This window comes from Lactuca sativa, chromosome 2, assembly GCF_002870075.4.
Source record: "Lactuca sativa cultivar Salinas chromosome 2, Lsat_Salinas_v11, whole genome shotgun sequence".
Classification (NCBI taxonomy): domain Eukaryota; kingdom Viridiplantae; phylum Streptophyta; class Magnoliopsida; order Asterales; family Asteraceae; genus Lactuca; species Lactuca sativa.
The window spans coordinates 150,359,739-150,379,900 of NC_056624.2; the positions used below are offsets into that span (position 1 = coordinate 150,359,739).

General features: G+C 35.3%; 2 protein-coding genes across 2 annotated transcripts in view; one reads left to right on the plus strand and one right to left on the minus strand.

Annotated features, from left to right (window-relative positions):
• Positions 1 to 14,673, minus strand: part of LOC111918938 (uncharacterized) — a 71,225-nt gene extending 56,552 nt beyond the window's left edge. The window contains exon 1 of the mRNA XM_023914559.2: positions 14,526 to 14,673. Within this exon, the coding sequence (XP_023770327.2) occupies positions 14,526 to 14,673 (148 nt within the window). The remainder of the gene's footprint in view (positions 1 to 14,525) is intronic.
• LOC111918924 (uncharacterized) lies at positions 14,509 to 16,672 on the plus strand. Its single transcript, XM_023914546.3, has 6 exons — positions 14,509 to 15,393; positions 15,492 to 15,594; positions 15,705 to 15,760; positions 15,885 to 16,049; positions 16,205 to 16,318; positions 16,414 to 16,672. Exons 1-6 carry the CDS (start codon positions 14,680 to 14,682, stop codon positions 16,504 to 16,506), a joined length of 1,245 nt encoding a protein of 414 aa, XP_023770314.1. The 5' UTR covers positions 14,509 to 14,679; the 3' UTR covers positions 16,507 to 16,672.
• The last annotated feature ends 3,490 nt before the right edge of the window (positions 16,673 to 20,162 follow it).

Sequence of the window (20,162 nt, forward strand, 5' to 3'; positions counted from 1 at the left end):
GTCACAATTGTCACTCCTCTAATGGTTTACAAACACCATAAGCAAGAGGATGAGGAGGAGAGAGGATGGAGGTTGCCCAAAACCGTCTACGAACCCTAAAGAAGTCTTAGCCACGTTTTTGGTCATAAGGGATCTCTTTATATAGGAGGCAATTAGGGTTATCTAACAAGGAAACCCTAATTTGGATGCTTAAGCCCTAAGCAACCCATGGAGCCCTTTCCTTAAGGCCTTGGACGATTTCATATGGGCTTCCCCCATAGAATTCGTCCACCTTATAATAAAAGGCAATCCATGGCCCAAATTGCAATTATCCTATAATTACAATTCCAGTCCCTTAAGTTTAATTAATCTCTTTTAGTCACAAAACTAATTACCAATTAATTATTGACTAATATTAATTAAACAATATGATTTCTCCTTTAATATATTATTCCCATAATATATTAATAAATCATATTTAATCCTTTCTCTCCATAATTCATCCTATCAAGTTGCTTTGGTGAAGGCAACCCAAAAGGACCATGCACCATCGGGTCAAGTACATACCAAAATAGTTATGGACTTAGACACTAATCCAACAGTCTCCCACTTGGATAAGTCTAATAACTATTCTGCGTATGACTTCAGATCCTGATCTGCAATCGTAGCTTTCCAAAGCCGCTGTCAACTCTAATCTTATTGGATACGTGTGTCCTTAAGATAAATGATCATATATTCCTCCATTCTAGATATCATATGAGATATGATTTCAAATCATTCTCTTTGTACTATATCTCGATTTCCGATTTATGACGACTGACTAATTGAACAAATCAAATTAGTCCTAGCCCGGCCGAGCAATTACGTTTGTCATCACTAAATCATCGAGGGGCCCAAAGATATCGCTTTTATCCTACTTTGGATAAAAGGAACGGATAAACTTTGAAACAATGCTCGCTTGCACTTACTCACCGAATCACACACAACAATATGTTTTTTAACACCAAGTTACTAGTGCGTTTACATATTATCAATGTGCAACGACTCGCAAGATACAACTCACACATCTCGGTTTCAAGAATATAAGATGTTATCGTCTCACCAATCACTCGTGATACAATTCATGGAGTGATCCAAGTGAGCGTGGGTTTAATCCAATGCTCAAATCATATTCATAAGCACTCATGAACGTTGCAACAAACATTTGCTTATGTCTAATACTCTTTTAGACAATCCACACACCAATTCACGACAGTCTTCTTTCATATCTACTTCCAACATATGAACGACTGTGGCCCGTTTGAATAATTCGATTATTCTTAATAAACTCAATTATTCTGGAAGTCAAAACATGCAAAGTGAAACACAAGAATAATACTAATCCCATATGGCCTCAAACCTTTGAGTATAAATAAAACTCCTTTTATTTATCACCATATCGATTACTCATTATCTGTCGTTTCGGGTAATCAACTTCTTACTTGAATTATTACACTTGTCCATTGCTCTTAGCATGCACACAATGTTTACCTATGGTTCTTACTTTTGTGAAATAGATCAAATTGAACACATTTCCAATCATTCTCATTTCACAACTCCAAATCCTTTTTCATAAGTGTGAGAATATCAAATTCTTGTTACTTATAGAATATGCTAGATTCTAACATTCTATGCAACGATCCTTTCGTAATGTCACTGCACCAAAGTCACTAAAACTATTGCCAATGATATTATAAAGTCCTCTATCGGAGATTGTTACAAGACAATTCCTTAGATATGATGTCTCTCACTCAAAGTACATTCCTTTGAACATCCTTTTGCATAAAAGTTTCTAATCTAGATATAGATTTTCAATATTCAATTCCAAATATGGATACATTTCCATATTTTCCATATGACAGCTTATTCTTAATAGAATCTTGTCTATTCATAATAATGTCGATATGGTCTATCCAATATGGAAACATTTCCACATTTTCCATATGACAACTCATTCTTAATAGAATCTTTTCTATTCATAATAATGTCCATATGGTCCATTCAATACCATGCTTCCAACTACTCACAAGCGACCAATCATCGTCAAACTTTGGATTGTCCTTTGATAGTTGTTTAATTATTTTAGTCAAAACCAATTCTAGTCTCTTTTCCCTCTAAATGTGCTCGATATTTGGAAAATTTTAGAATGGTCAAACATTAAAGCATTTGCAATCGATCCTATACCCGAAGCGTATGGGACACGACGCATAATGTTTTATTTGCTATGTTCTCAAAATTCGAATTGTGAAGAGGAATGTCGTAATCATAATCGAAATTTTAAGAACACACCATGTACCCTTGACTAAATTTATTAACATTTCTCAACCTAATCCCTTAGATTTGAAATGAAGCATAATATTCTCTCCCTTAATTATATCAAAACAACCTTTCAACTCTTACAACTTTGCAAAGTATGACTCTTGTTTTCTATAATTAATATTGCTAACCTTGCAATACTTTCCTTAATAATCATTCAATCATAACATTTATGCTCCCACTATCATGATGATTATTATAAACATAACACTTATGCTCCCACTAGCTTCGACATGTATTCAGAAACAGTTTAACTTTCAGAAAAACAATGCTTATTGAATTTCTTAAGTTCATGTTTCTAATGCTTAGTGCTTTGATAATCTTTTATCAAGGCTTCTTGAACTTATACACCTTTGCCTTAGATAGTTCATATGTGTGTCTAAACAATTGCCAAACCTCACAATTCAAATTATGGAAAGGGATATCGTAACCATAATCGAACTCGAGAATGCAATTTTACAATCACTATCTTCTTAAAATCTTTCTTAGTGAAAGCATTTCCTCACAATCATTTTCATGAAGGAGGAAATCTTATGACACTTAGATTTAAATGGTGTATTTGTTCCTATCCATGTGAATTTGTCAAAACCAAAGTTTACGACCATTAAGACTCCCATTGACTCCTTGATATATAAGATTCTCTTGTCAATAACCATTTCTTGACAAACAAATATTCAAGAGTTAGTGTAGCTTTTATCAAAACTCTTCATAAATTGGTCCTCGTTGGTCTTTGTCTTATCCAAGACATCACAACTTTCCACATTTGATGAATGTTACAAACCTTCTTAATACTTTTCACTCAATGTCACAATCTTAACTTTAAAACTTGTTATAGGAACGAAGTATGATTGACTTCTTGATTTAACCATTTCTTCAATCCTTGATTCCTCTTGTTATACATACAATTGTACTAAGACTCACTTAGAGGATCAATTGCGATATGGTTCTTAATCATTAAGTCCTATCATAAAGCATAAAAGCTACTCTCCCTTCTTCTTAGAATGGGGAAACTTTTATCTTTCTGCCTACTTGATTCTTCTTATTCGTTTCGCTATTGATTTAAACCTTTTCAATCAATTCATAATTACACTTAATCTTGTAAGTATAATCACATTTACTAAACTTTTAGTAAAACATGACGAATATCTTTGTTACTCTTATGATGGACTTGATCAACACGCAACTTTGTGTGCTTGATCTCCTAGTCCTTCACTTGACACTTTGTCAATGAATTAGTCTAATTTCCAAATATGAAATTTCTCATTTATCGTGCAACCAAGTTGCATGATTCCAAGTTTCTGTCCAATTGAAACTTGGGCGATGAGAAACTCTTCCTACTTGGTAAATTCTCGACTTTCCATAAATAACATAATAAGAACCAAATCCATTATTGCTAATAATAGAAACATTCAAACATCAATTTTTTCATACACGCCATTGTAAGGATAAATAAATAATATAAAATCAAAATTTATTTTATTGCGGAAAAATTTTGTCCTTACAATGCAATTCATTGAAAAACTATGCTAATATATCTTTCTTAGCAATCTAATTCTAACTCTAAGTAGTAGCTCAAGAATCTAATCTTCGAGAAATGCGATCGAAATCCATTCCTTCACGGTTAGATTCTGCTCACTTCTTCCCTTAAGCTTCCTTTCTTTTCTTCGATGTCACACCCCCAAACCAAGGATGGCGGAAACGTCCGGGGGTGGAGGACTTCATGTATAGTATCACAACAACGACTATAATAGTGCTCAAAGTAAATGCAACCAATCATATATATATCTATTCGAAAGATTTACATCATTGTATGAATTACATGTTCTAAATCAATTACAATATGTAGACAATAAGTATGAAATGTTTGATGCCTTAACGTCCCATCCTCAAAAGCACTTGGTTACTTGTTTATTGATTTCCTAAGAATACAAGTAGTTTTGAAAAAATGTCAACACAAAGGTTGGTGAGTTCATAAGAGATTTTGTTGGAGAAGTAAACCGTTTTCCTTGTAAAAGCGATAGAATATGTATCCAGAAAATCCGATATTTTCTTTATAAAAGTTATGTAATGTAGTCTTATAACCGAAGACCAAAATTTATAAGTAACCTCTCTTACTAATAGAAAATGATATGTGTTTAAATTGACATAAACGCGCTTGAATTAAATGAAATTCCCGTAAATTCTTATGTTTGTTAATACTTTATGTATATGTAGTCCTAAATCCTAGGACCGAGAAAATAACAAATATTGTCCATACTTAAAGATATAAATGTGGTTTCAAATGATGTGTAGTCATAAATACCAAAACCGAAAGTGTACAGTAATATCTGTACTTATTGAGATAAAAAGTGATTTTAAAATCGACATAAAACCCATTTAAGTTTTATAAAAATCCCGTAAACTTTATGTATTGTTATATCCCTATGTGAGTCGCTATAATCATACTATGACTAAATGAACCTGCCATGACGTTTCTCAGGCGTCGTAAAACTGAAATGACATTTGTCACCCGTAGACCTGCAGGTCCCACTGTAGCTAGCAGCAAGGTGTGGGGTGTCAAACCCAATATAGATCTATACACAACTATCATGTTCTCCCTCCAGGAGACTCTGATTATAACTAACAGGAATTATATCCCGCACTCGGACGTACGGAAAGAGATTGTCTCACAATTTAGGTTAACAAGTTTACGAGTAGTGTGCGTGAGTGTAAAACCTTTCTGTATGAATGTACCCTTTTTGTACGAGTGTGTTATGTGATGTATCATAAACTATACCTATTATAGTTTTTATCCAAAGTGTTTGTAATATATAAAAACTCTTTTATGAAAAGCGTTAGTGTTATGAAATCCATTAAACTATGCTTATTATAGCTTATATACGTGTTCTAAATGAATGAATAATCTTATCATGAATGACTTATTTTCAGTTTATGATGATAAAATTTACAAAGAAACACATTCAATACTTAGAATTTATTATTATACACTTTGCTCAACATAATACAAAGTGTTATGAAAATTATATGATGTTAACTAAATTAAACCTTCCTGCACTGTTTTAGAAAAGCCATAGAAAAATCATACAAAATCGAAAACTAAATCCGTAACTTCTGGGAGTTCCCAAAATGTGTCTAGTTTACTCATAATTTTTATCATGATTTTTAATGATCTCTAACTTGGGTGAAAAGGTCCATAATCACAGACTGGTCCGGATTGGTGTTTGAAATGATAGGCAGTTTTGTAAAATTCACCATAAATTGTAGAAAAATCGTATGGAGATGTGAAAGTAGTCATTTTAAAGCTAAGAACTTGAACTACTTGCACCTAAAACAGTTTTGAAAACAAAAATGTTTAAGTCGTCCAAAACAGTCCGTGAATGGAGTTGAACGTTTCTGATGAAGGCTGTTAGAAAAGTTTAGTTATGTTCTTGGTGTTTTAACTTGTATTCCCCCCCTAAAAACTTGAGAAAACATGAAAATGTAGGGGTATGAACTCACCTTGAGTGATTTCAGTAGGTAAGTGTTGAAGAAGAGAAGTGTTCAACCCAAGAACACTTGAAGAATCACTTGAAGATTCGAAGATCTAACAAGAATGTGATGATGTTTGTGTAAGCAATCTATGATTTTGAGTAGGAGGATGTGTAATAATCATAAGAAAGATGATGATACTTACTAATTGTAGGAGAAAAGTCTTGGAGTATGCCTTGAAATTCTTGAATTAGAGAGAAAAAGATGAGAGAGTTTGGAGTGTGGTTCTTGGTAAAAAATGAGAGAATGAATGAAGTGTGAGGAGAGAGGATGGATGTTCCAGCCCTAAGAACGTGGGAATAGTTGAAAATAATGAGAAAGGACCTATGAAGTGACTAGGGATGGGCTGGTGGTGAATAGTGACATGGAGTGGGTATGGGAGTGGTTGCTTGTGTCATAGAAATAAGTAAAGTCAACACTCTACCTTTGTATTTCACCCACTCTCTTTTGGATAAGGTTTTATCCTTAAAAATGTGATTAATTAATAGTTAAGGGTCCTTATATGTTAAAATAAGGTTTTGGGTGAAAATCCCGTGTTAAAACAATTAAAAACGGGCCTAAAATGCGAATTTAGTCGAAAACCGGGAGAAAAAGCATTGCCAGCGAGACCTCTCGGTCCTAGGCCGAGGTTCGGTCCTTGCTGGTGCTGAGCCGGAAGCGAAGTGCGAACCAGAAGAAGAAGGCGAAGGCGAGGGGCTCAGTCCGAAGGCTCGGTCCGAATGGTCAGAAGCGAAGGTTCGGTAGGTCATCAGAAGCGAAAGTGGTCAGACCCGAAATGTGCCGAACGTTCGGGTTCGGGTGAGGCATGCGAGGTTCGGGCCCGAGAGGACCTTTCGGGTTCGGTTTCAGCAGCCTTCGGCTCAGAAGGGTTCGGTTCCTAAGAGGGCTTTCGGTTCCTAAGAGGACTTTCGGGTCCTAAGAGGGGTTTCGGGTCCTAAGAGGGGTTTCGGCTCCTTAAGTCCGTTTTTCGCGTAGACTTCCGTTTTTGGGCTGTTTTCGCCAAATTCGAGGGTCGGGATGCCCCGAGTGATTATAGAAAGTTGAGAGAGATTTTGAGAGAGATTCCACACACTTAGAGAGATTTGGGAGATATTTGACATACTTGGAGAGATTTCACATACAAAGAGATATTTGGGAGAGATTTCACATTCGTAGAGAGATTTGGGAGAGATTTGACATTCTTGGAGAGGTTTCTCATACAAAGAGAGATTTGGGAGAGATTTCACATACTTAGAGAGATTTGGGAGAGATTTGACATTCTTGGAGAGATTTCTCATACAAAGAGAGATTTGGGAGAGATTTGACATTCTTGGAGAGGTTTCTCATACAAAGAGAGATTTGGGAGAGATTTCACATACTTAGAGAGATTTGGGAGAGATTTGACATTCTTGGAGAGATTTCTCATACAAAGAGAGATTTGGGAGAGATTTCACATACTTAGAGAGTTTTGGGAGAGATTTGACATTCTTGGAGAGGTTTCTCATACAAAGAGAGATTTGGGAGAGATTTCACATACTTAGAGAGATTTGGGAGAGATTTCACATTCGTAGAGAGATTTCTGATAAGAAGAGATGGAGTGAAAACGATTGAGAGAGGTTTCATTGGTGACCTTTTTGAGTGTCCGGCTTCGCAATGCAAGGTCTGTAAACCCCGTTAAGCCTTGTTTAAGGATCTTGCATACTCCCGATGAGTATGTAACATTGTTTTATCGGTTTGGCTCTCCACGTACCACCGTTTTAGGTTAAGGAGATCTAGATGTACGCACTTTTCGATTTATGATCTCTCATTAGAATAGAGAGTTGTTTAGAAATTACATAACGTAAACTCTAGTACCTACGGGCAAATTGGGTTGACCGGTTTGACTTGTTGACTTTAGTTGACTTTGACTTGACCGAAAATTGACAGTTGTCACATTCGATCCTACAAAACATCAATTGTAATCTTATCACATTATGTATTAAGAATCTAGAATAGAAGCTTAAAAGAGCTAGTTAATGGATTTTACCTATATTAGAGCCATACGTTTCGACTCTCCCATCTCTTAGATCTCTTAGGTAAATGGGGCAGCTTCGTCTCCAATGCCCTTTCTCTTGGTAATAAAAGCAAATCGACTCTTTTGGAACAACACATGGAACTACTTCAGACATTGCCTTTCTCTTATGATCAAACTTTTCGATCATAGCATGTCTTTCGTTGCCATTGTCTATATCCATAGAGGTCTTGAAGGCAGATTCACCAATCAACTTTGCTTTTCTATTGCGCCAAACCATTGCTGATTCAACAGCAATAAGCATATAGGTGAGATCTATAAGGGTCACGCCGTGGTTCATCATATAGTACTCTCTTACGAACTCACTATATAAGTTAGGAAGTGACTGAAGAACCCAATCAACGACTATTTCCTCACAGACAACGGATCCCAACATTCTTAACCTATCAATGTGTGACTTCATCCCTAGGACGTGTGAACACACCGACTTTCCTTCTTTATGTTTACTTGCCAAGAGGGCTTGAGTGATCTTGAACTTTTCAAGCCGTTGAAATTGTGGGTTTGGGAGAACAATCGGAGGAGGTGGAGGGAGTGAAGCATGATTTCTTGTTCCTCGATCGAATCTTGGAATATCATCTTCATGTGGAAAGCTTGTTCCACGGGATTTGGGAAGACCATAGTTGTCGAACTTTGACATCTACAAAATGGGAGAAAATGAATTCAAGTTAGTTGATTGATTGAGTCCTTAGTAAATCACCCAAATGAGATACTAAGGCTAGGACCCAACATAATATTCCACAACTCGGGAGAGGGATGCCGTAACCCTAATTGCAAAATATTTGAAGGTAAGTGAATGACGATTCACTAATTTCCACCATGAAAAAAGAAAAAGAAATTCAAGTTTTAAATCTATGAAAACTCCTAGATCCTATGAGATTCATTGAACATTTCAATGGCATGTTTAAATCTTGATATGCCCCTCTTGTTTGTGACTGGGATGCCGAGGATCACAAAGCGGGTGTGAATAACCATGCAAACTACATGGTGCCCTCACATGTTACAATCACCTATTCGATGTGCCGGTAAACCACACACGCTCCACCGAACTATGAAAAACATTGAGTCACCCTTTGCTACCTTTTCTTAGAACCATTTAGTGTGCCAGTAAACCACACACGCTCCACTAACGTCTTCGCAAGGGTACAAAGTGTAATTTCATGGAATTGCATCAATTCACTTTTTCCTAAGTAACTAAGATTGGGAATTTTATGAAAACATTTAGTTACTTTAATAATTCATTATACTTATAATGGAGGGTTTCGTCCTATCCTACCTGTTCGGCTAACGACCCTCCACTAGTCAAGAGTGCGGTGGGTAAGAGTGGATACCCATTCAATCGCCATTTTATAGGCAATTTCCTTAAACACCCCTTATAGACCAGCTTCGTGAATGAGGCCTACTAACGGTAAGACTGACTTTTACTCATACATATATATAATGTTAGACTTTTAATGTTATATATATATAGTATAGGGTGTATTTTACAACTTTTAAAATACTAGGTGGTCAAATTTAATAATTATACTTTTAATTCAATTAAATTGTACATCAAGACTTTATGGATTTACTAAATCTCTTTTAATTGTTCACCTTAATTAATTAATAAAACCATAAGGGTGTGATTTGAACTTTTTCAAAACAATACTAGGGTTTGAGAATTTAACATTCCTAATTAAACTTGTAATCAACTTTTAAATTCCAAAACTTGAGGGCAAGTTTTGAAACATTTCAAAATATTAAGGTTTAGAATTTAAATATGCATCAAAATTAAACTATTAATCAAAATTTAAAATCCAAAACTTGAGGGCAAGTTTTGAAACCTTTTTCAAAACATTAGGGTTTCAACTATTTAAATTTCAAAACAACAAAACTTTGAGGTCAAATTTAAACTATAAAACCTAAAGGGGAAAATATGAAACATTTCATAACATAAGGATCAAATAACAAATAATCTAAATTAACAATTAATCACATAATTATCCATATTTGATTTATTTAATGATTTCTTACAAAACAATTTACCAATTTAATCAAAATAATTAATCAATTATCATATAAGGAAACAAATATTTTATTAATTGATAAATATCTTCAATTAGATCAAGAATATACTCATATATATATATATATATATATATATATATATATATATATATATATATATATATATAAACGGATTTATATTGATCTAATGTGATAAGGCAACTTTCCATAAGCAAAAACAACAAGAAATCGCGAAGATATCCCCATCTGATGAGTTGAGTCGTCGAGTCAAGCTTGGACTCGTCGAGTCTGCATGGACTCGGCGAGTTCAGCTATGGACTCGGCGATTCCAGCCTCCAGAAACCAAAAAATTGAATTTTTGAAACATATCAAGCATCAATACAATAGAAACCAGTCTAGGCTCTGATACCACTGATGGGTTTTGGTCCTAAGAACATCCTATGTGCTCATACAAACCCTAATGCTTGGATCTAGGTTTCTCTATTGTACATGCAAGTTATCCAAGACTATAAACCCTAATTCTAACATACAAGTAATCATATTAACATGAGAATAGGTTTAAGATGTTACCTTGATTGTTATGTAGCAATAATAATCCCAAATCTCCTTGTTATTGACTTTGGAAAGCATAGAGTCACAATTGTCACTCCTCTAATGGTTTACAAACACCATAAGCAAGAGGATGAGGAGGAGAGAGGATGGAGGTTGCCCAAAACCGTCTACGAACCCTAGAGAAGTCTTAGCCACGTTTTTGGTCATAAGGGATCTCTTTATATAGGAGGCAATTAGGGTTATCTAACAAGGAAACCCTAATTTGGATGCTTAAGCCCTAAGCAACCCATGGAGCCCTTTCCTTAAGGCCTTGGACGATTTCATATGGGCTTCCCCCATAGAATTCGTCCACCTTATAATAAAAGGCAATCCATGGCCCAAATTGCAATTATCCTATAATTACAATTCCAGTCCCTTAAGTTTAATTAATCTCTTTTAGTCACAAAACTAATTACCAATTAATTATTGATTAATATTAATTAAACAATATGATTTCTCCTTTAATATATTATTCCCATAATATATTAATAAATCATATTTAATCCTTTCTCTCCATAATTCATCCTATCAAGTTGCTTTGGTGAAGGCAACCCAAAAGGACCATGCACCATCGGGTCAAGTACATACCAAAATAGTTATGGACTTAGACACTAATCCAACACAAACTTGGTCAAAAATTCAACAATCAATGGAAGTCAACGAAATTCAAAGTCCAAGATGGGCTGCATACGCCCAACGTACTCCACGTATGCGATTCAAGTCCAGTACGCCAAGCGTACTCCCAGGTACACCCAACATACTATGGTTGATCTCAACATTCCATTAATCACTTTATACCCTAAGAACTTTTTTCCAAAGCTCAAATCTAGACTAAAAACATTGACTTAAGTCATAAAGTTTCCACCTTAATCACTTTCCATGGCTAGAAAAGGTCCAAAAGCTAAAACCCTAACGTATTAGTCCATTAAGACATCATAACTTTTGCATTTAAGGGATAGAAGGACTTTGATCACATTTTTATGGTTCCTAATAACTCCATAATGGATAAAGTTTCCAACTTTATCCATTAGAATGGTCCAAACAACCATTATCTAGTCAAATCTGAATCAATATGTGTTTAGATGGATAAAGTTTCCAAATTTATCCATGACAAGGTCACAAACTTTCAAGTTCTAAACTTTATGCACTTAAAGTGACCAAAAACTCATAACACTCAAAACTAGCTAATTCTGACAAATGTCTTATTAAGATTCAAACGTTATACCTCTAGAAGAAAGATCAAGATTAACAAGGTATGGATCTACGAGATCCAATGCAACCAACACTTCTCCAATGAGTTCATTCTTCTCCAAGATGCACCAAGAACACTACAAAGCACTTAAAAACACTTTATTTTTTCTCATAAGGCTCAAAGTAGGGTTAGGGTTTCAAGTGCGGATGTTGAAGGGGTGTAGGCTGAGAATGGAAATTAAAGGTTTGGGGGAGTTAAGGATCTTAAATAGGGCACAAAACCCTCAAATTTGGGTTTGATATCTAATCGCGTATGCCCATCGTACCAAATGGGATGCCCAACGTATGCTCTTGAATACGCTTCTTGATCAACTAGTACGCCAATTTATCACCTCCCAAACAGTCGACGTGTTAGAAGCAAAAATTGTATGTATAGAGGTCAGACAATGTTTTCTTATTGACCGTTCGAAGTTAGGACGATTTTTGGGTTAGCCGCGTATGTTGGGTGTACGGGGAGTATGTTGGTCATACTAAGGCATCCCTAGTACGTTGGGCGTACGTGATCAGTGCCCAACCCCTATTTTCATGGTTTGAGCCCTATTTAAGCTCCTTAACTTGCCCAAACCTATTCTATTCCCAGCCTCCACATCTCCAACACCCTCTCTTGAAACCCTAACCCTAGTTTGAGCATTATGAGCAAAAAAAGGTGTTTTAAGTGCTTTGAGAGTGTTCTTGGTGCACCTTGGAGAAGAAGGAACTCATTGAAGAAGCATTGGTTGCATTAGAGCTTGTAGATCCAGACCTTGTGCACCTTGATCTTTCTTCTGGAGGTATAAAGTTTGAATCTTGATGATGAAATTGTTAGATCTAGCTAGTGATATTGGTCCTTCTATCCCTTCCATGTAAGAGTTGTGATGTCTTAATGGATTAATAAGTTAGGATTTTAGCTTTTGGACCTTCCCTAGCCATGGAAAGTCATAAAGGTGGAAAGTTTATGACTTAAGACAATGTTTTGGGGCTAGATCTGAGTTTGGGTGAAATGTCCTTAAGGGATTAAGTTCTTAATGAAGGAGTGGGATCATGCTGCGTACGTTGAGTATGTTGGGCGTACTCAACTGCCTAGGACTTTTACTTTTGTTGACTTCCGTTGACCGTTGACTTTTGACCAAGTTTGACATGGGTCAAACTTAAGGATTTTGGGCTATTGATTAAGATTTTATATGGTTCCGGTGTTATTGGATTCATAGGAGAAAGCAGTGCAGAAAGGAGCATATCGCAGCCTTTCAAGGTTCTTTGATTCAGGCGAGTTTTCCTCACCGTTATTATAGGTCGAAGGCACCAAGGCCGGCCCAATGGATTAATATCATGTAGATACCGGTTGATGATATGTTGAGTATGCGATAGGCATGTATGAATATCTGATAGTTGTTGATATTCATTAGATTGATAGGTTTGTAGGACTACCTGTGATTACTGATTGTATAATTATCTGTCTGCTGAATATGTATATTATCTGTTATACATCGACATGTTATGTTAGGGTTGAGACTACTGCTTTGTGTTGTCAGTCAACAGACCAGGGCAATCCAACCAGGAGGTTGTGGGCCAGGGCATTCCATCCGGGAGGTTGTAGGCCAAGGGTAATCCAACCGGGAGGTTGTGGACCCAACATGCTAATCTATGTATTTTATATGTTGTGTGATGGTAATTTGTGGGAACTCATAAAGCTTTGACTTACAGTTTTAATTTATTGTTTCAGGTACTTCTGATGATCACAGGAAAACGAACACGTGATCGTGCATATCTTCCTGTTTTGTGTTATTGGGTCTTGGGAAAACTCTGAATTTAAATAATACTTTTGAAACAGTGGTTCTTTTTGTAAATAATGATGGTTTATAGTTGTTTTTAAAAGTTTTAAATTTTTATGATATTTGTAAGCGAATGGTACATTAAGAAGTTTGATGTACACTATTAAACCGATTTGCTAAAAACTTATCAAGTCCTTCATTGAATTATATAACATGTTTGATGTATTTATAATACGAAATTATGTAATGTATAATGAATATTAATTATATGTAATTTTCTTTCATTTTCATTACTCATGCCAAAACAATAAAAAGGAAATTACAAAGCTAATACAATGGCGTTCAACTAGTTAGGATAATGCACTCATATGATTAGGATAAAAAAAGCATCAATTAACCAAAACAATAAAACCCATGAAAAACCATATAAAAAATATTAGAACGATGGCCTAGACTTTGCTTCAATTGGTTTTTGCATACCAGTTCACTGGGATAATACTCAATCATCTTACTAAACTTTTTATGTATTTATTAAATTTCTCTTTGTACAAACTGCTTTGTAGTTCTACACCATACAGCAAATAATACATGCGGATCTTTAACTAGAAAATATGGGCAACCAAAGTAACATTTACATGAGTTTTTATCACTCAAAAAAATGAAAAGCAGCTTGTATACCACTATCACATCTACAAAATGGTTGATTTCTTTGTCTAGATGCATAAGCTCGGGAGCTTTGACCCACATGAATGAGCGTGCATAACCATTATTCTTATGAATAAGTTGTTTCAAATGGTTTTTCTTTGTGAAAAAACTTTATTTGAAATTCGAAAATATATTTTTGTTAGGTAAATATACTTTAATGAAGTATAAATTAATCCAAAATTTGGATATAATAGTTATTTTTTTTTCTACATTTTGTAAATTTCCATAGAAATAGTATAAATTATCTATATTAATACAAAAAAACAAAATAAGCTCTATTTACTATAATCGAAAAAAAATCATGTCCACACTACATTTGTCAAACAACAACCGGACCTTGTCCAAACCCCGATTTCCATTATCTGGTCCTGTTGCGTTCATCCCTTTACCACCACCACCACCACCACCAAACTCCCCAATATCAAGATCCTTCTCCTTAAGATATCTGCCAACACCCGACATCCTCTCATGGCGAACACACCTTTCCTGCTAGAATCCAACTTCAGTTTCAACCCTTTGCTCCAACAGACCTTCCATTTGCCCCCACTTCGTTTCCCCCCAATCAAATTCTCGTCTGGCTATAAGAACGCTTCCAAATTGAACAATTCTTCTTACAAGGTGATCAGAGCTTCCCAAAATTTTAGAATTAAATGCTTCTTCATGAGCCATAAGCCCAAAGGGGAAAAAGGTATTAGTGGAACTGGAAGCGGAAAGGATAACGATTTGGAAGCAGCTTCTGTTGGCAGTGGTATAAATATAAATGAAGTGTTTTGGAGATCAATTAAGAATGTCCTGAAAGCCTTACAAAAACCCGTTATAACTGGGGTTTTATTGGGTTTGTTATTGTTGTACGATCATCACCATGCGTTGGCTGCTTCCGGTGGGAGAATGGGTGGAAGATCGTTCTCCTCCTCTTCTTCTTCTTCGTCTTCGTCTAGAAGTTTTAGCACTCGGACCAGAGGCCCGGAGTTGTCATTTTCGGCTCCCTATTATGCTCCGACGCCATTTGGGGGCGGTGGGTTCTTTGTAGGGCCAGCGGTTGGATTTGGGTCGAGCTTTTTCTTCGTCATGATGGGTTTTGCGGCTTTTATTTTGGTGTCTGGCTTCTTATCAGATCGCTCTGATACCGATGATGGAAGTCTGCTTACTGCTACCGAGAAAACAAGTGTTCTCAAACTTCAGGTATTATGTTCTTACTGTAATGAGTATTGATTATTGAATTTGATCCATCTTTATAGCAAATTCTGTAATTGGTAACTGCTAACCTTGTATTTTTGAAGGTTGGATTGTTGGGTTTGGGAAGATCACTACAAAGGGATCTCAATCGGATTGCTGAGACAGCTGATACATCCAAACCTGAAGGCTTGAGCTATGTATTACAAGGTAATGACTAATGAATGATGTTTGCATGATACATACAATGAATCTTGAGTCTTTACTAGTCATATGATCTTGGGATTGAGATGTTTAAACTGATTTGGTTTTGGTTACAGAGACAACACTAGCTCTACTTCGACATCCTGATTATTGCATCTCTGGTTATTCCTCTGTATGCACTTCACTATCTCATTTCCCAATCTTTTTCTTTTAAGTTGTTCTTTCTAGATCAAGTAACAAAGAAAGAGACATCATTTATTGAGTTTTTTGGGTTTTGGTTGATTAATTTGGTTCAGGTGGATGTGAAGAGGAGCATAGATGAAGGTGAGAAACGATTTAATCAACTTTCTATTGAAGAAAGGGGTAAATTTGATGAAGAGACTCTAGTCAATGTCAACAACATCAGAAAGCAAAGTGCAACAACTCAAAGATCTAATGGCTTCCGAAATGAGTATATTGTGGTAAGTACTTTTGGCTTCTGACTTTCTCTGTTAAGTCATTCCTTCTGCATTTAGCAAAAAAAAAAAAACAATGATATATAGCTTACCAGATTAAGTCATGTTCACATCAACTGTATATCATTTGTTGACTAAAAACATGTATTTGGTGGTTGAAGATTACAGTCATAGTGGCGGCTAGTGGCGTACATAAACTGCCGCCTATAAACAGTAGTGCACAGTTAAAAGAAGCATTGCAAAAGCTAGCATCTATCCCTTCAAGCAGAGTTATGGTGAGATCTATAATTCTATATGAATATTCTATTCCATAAATCATACTTATGATTTTCTTTGGTTGGATTTGCTAACTATTTTGGTCGATTTACAGGCAGTCGAGGTGCTGTGGACCCCACAAAATGAAAATGATACACTTACAGAACGAGAATTGCTTGAAGATTATTCGTTGTTGCGTCCTCTGTAGGTTATAAGCTGTCAACAATTTGTACATTTTCTATAGGTGATGATGATAACTGTATACGCAAATGTGTGATTCCAAATGTATTAGTTTGAAATGATTTTAACAATTTTTGCAGTGGTATGGTATATTTTATATAGCAAAAAGAAAAATGTATAACATTTTGTATCAATCTTGTTTGGGACTTGAGTTTTTATTCCGTGATAAAGTATTTGTCATAAGAAGGCTGGGTATCAATGAGTGTTTGGATTTGTGTTTTTTTAGTATCAAAATCAGTAAACAAATAACCATTTGATTGAAGTTAAGATGGTTAGGTAATTTTTTTTTTCTCAAAATCAACTGTAATTTTAGATAAATAGACGATTGTTGCTTTCCGTATTCAACTCGTACATTACTTGCTTATATTTCTAGCTGGTGGGATGGCCCACAGCCCCTCTAAATTGTGGTGTCTTTGACACCATTTCTATAATGACCTCTTATATCAAGCCAATTTTGGTAATTTCTTTAAAACATGAGGACAATGGCTATATAAATTCGCTTTAGGTAAGAACTATTTCTGTAATTTTGTGAAATGTATGGACCATTTCTTTTATTTTGCAATTAGGCAGTGACTATTTCTGTAATTTTAAGGAACACATGAGATATGTATGTAGCTTTACTATTTGGTAGGGCCTATTTTTTGTAATCTTGTTAAACATAGGGACCATTTCTGTATTTTTATAGAATAGAGACAATTATGTAGATTCACTATTATACTGGACCATTTCTGTAAATTTGTAAATTTGTGAAAGACTGGACCCTTTTGTAAATCTTTTATTAGGCAACTACTATTTATGTACATTTTTGAAACATAGGGCACTTTTAGAAATTTCATATTAAGCATAGAACATTTTTGTAAACTTACATTTTAAACAAGGACCATTTTTATAATATTACACACTCTTCTAAGTAGGGTTTCTCTAAGTAGGCATGACAATTTTTATCGTGTTTCGGTTGATTGGGTTGACGGGTCAAAATACATCAACTCGAACACGATCTATTTAACTATACAAGTCACGGGTTGGTGGGTTTAGAACATAAACCCATATACGACCCGTCAACCTGTTTATTTATATGGGTTCACAGGTGGTGAGTTAGATTCAGGTTGGTGGGTCAAGGTTTGTGTTTCTGTTTGTTGGTCAAGTTCCAAAAATAAAGTTAAATTAAACATGAATAAATTCCAGAAATTTAAAAAGATGCAAACATATCTGAAGTTTAGAAAACTTAAGTCTTACACACAAATGAAAATTAAAAATATTCATGAAAACAAGTTCAAATTAAAACATTAAGGAAGACAATGAATCCTATTTAATAGAATAATACTTTATATATATATATATATATATATATATATATATATATATATATATATATATATATATATATATAGAGAGAGAGAGAGAGAGAGAGAGAGAAAGAGAAATGTTTAGGTGTTTTAAGTAAGTATTGTGTTATTGTATGCATGATTGTGGACCAATAAAAAAATAATAGAAAAAACAATAATTAAATAAATCAATAAGGGTAACTAGGTAATTTGAAAAATAACTTCCACAAATACTCCCAATAATTTTGCTAGTTACGTTGATTTTAACCTAATTCCCTTCTTTTATAAACGGCCTATTGATCTGATCAATCTTCATCAACAATCAGCTGGGAAAATAAGAACAACGTAGAAAGTTGAATAAAAACAGATCTATGGCTGGCTGATTCATCAGGCAAGGAAGAGGTGAACAGAAGCAAATAATGAAGGTAGCCAAAAGCTTGCAGGTGCGCTTCGTCTTTCGATTTGCGAGGAGGGAGGAGTTGTAAGGAGGTGAGCACCTCCGGTGTTCGAATGGTCCGAAGAACAGGTAGCCAAGCTCATATTCGCTACGAACCACAGTCAGCGAACGTTCGTGGGTGAAGAACGAGTGTGAGCCCAAGATCCAATACTGAATCCAAGTGAATCCATTCACAAATTTGACTTTTCGATTTTGACCGTCGCTCATCCCAGATGAAATCGATTCCATTCGCAGGTGGTCAAGCTGTTGGATTTGTGTCTAAGTCCATAACTATTTTGGTATGTACTTGACCCGATGGTGCATGGTCCTTTTGGGTTGCCTTCACCAAAACAACTTGATAGGATGAATTATGGAGAGAAAGGATTAATTATGATTTATTAATATATTATGAGAATAATATATTAAAGGAGAAATCATATTGTTTAATTAATATTAGTCAAGAATTAATTGATAATTAGTTTTGTGGCTAAAAGAGATTAATTAAACTTAAGAGACTGGAACTGTAATTATAAGATAATTGCATTTGGGCTATGGATTACCTTGGAATAATAGGTTGGATGAATTCTATGGGGAAACCCATTAGAAATCGTCCAAGGGATATTCTAAAAGGGTCCATGGGCTGCTTAGGGCTTAAGCAGTCAGATTAGGGTTTCCTAGTTGAAAACCCTAATAGCCTACATGTATATATATAGTACCCTTAAGCCCCAAAAACGTGGATAAGAGTTCCTCTAGGGTTTTGGATGTTCTTGGGCAACCTCCTCTCTCCTTATTCTTCATTCTCTTGCTCTTGGTGTTTGTGACCCATTACAAGGAGGATTTGAGATTGTTATTACTACATAACAATCAATGTAAGATCTAAAAACCCTTTCACATGTTAATATAATTAATTGTATGCTAGAACTAGGGTTTAAAGTCTTGGATGAATTGCATGTACAATAGAGAAACCTAGATCCAAGCATTAGGGTTTGCATGAGCACATAGGATGTTCTAATGGTTAAAACCCATCACAAGCCCCAACCATTCGCATGTGACACAATTCGTACCAAAGGATTCACAAATTCAATTTTGACTTTTTTCCTTGACTGCCAAGAATATCTGCTCAAATCATGTCGATTAAGATCAAATTCCAATTTAAATCGTTCCCAACATCACTCTTCCAAACCCAGTGAGATAAAACATTACAGTTTTGTCCCAAACAAAACCGATTGAAACAAGTTGGTTATTTAACCACAGACTCGTACAAGAAACACCAAGATCGATCAAAGATTGAAATCATAATTTGTGATAAGTTATTAATTTCTATCAGGTTATGGGTTTGATTGTTTGACAGGAAAGAAGGAAGAAGGAAGAACAAGAGGGAACATCTGGTGTTTGGGTGGTCCGAGGCTAGTAGTGAAGAAAAGAGTGCACTTTAGTTCAATTCAGAAAGGGTAAAGGGAACACCATTTCAGTTGTACAAAATTAGATATTTTGGGGTTGCTTTTGACAGAAAATCGATGGGTGTTTGTAGAGTTGATTGGGTTTGTTGTTTTCACAGGAATGGGAGAAGGAAGAACACGAATGGGAAACTGCCCTCTTTTTTTTGTTGGTTTGCTGGGTACATAAGGGCAAGAACAAGATTGTTCTTGTATTTCTTGACTGTAATCCGTGTGACAACATCTATTGTGAAGAGGAAACACTTTTTCCTTTGGGTTTGAGTGTAGTAATGTACTGAAAACCATAATGAAATGGAATCACATAATGGTATTGGTGATATTCCAATTCTATTGGAATGGAATCACGAATCCCAATTCTGTTGGAATGGAATCACGAATTCCAATTCTATTAGAATCACAGAAGTTG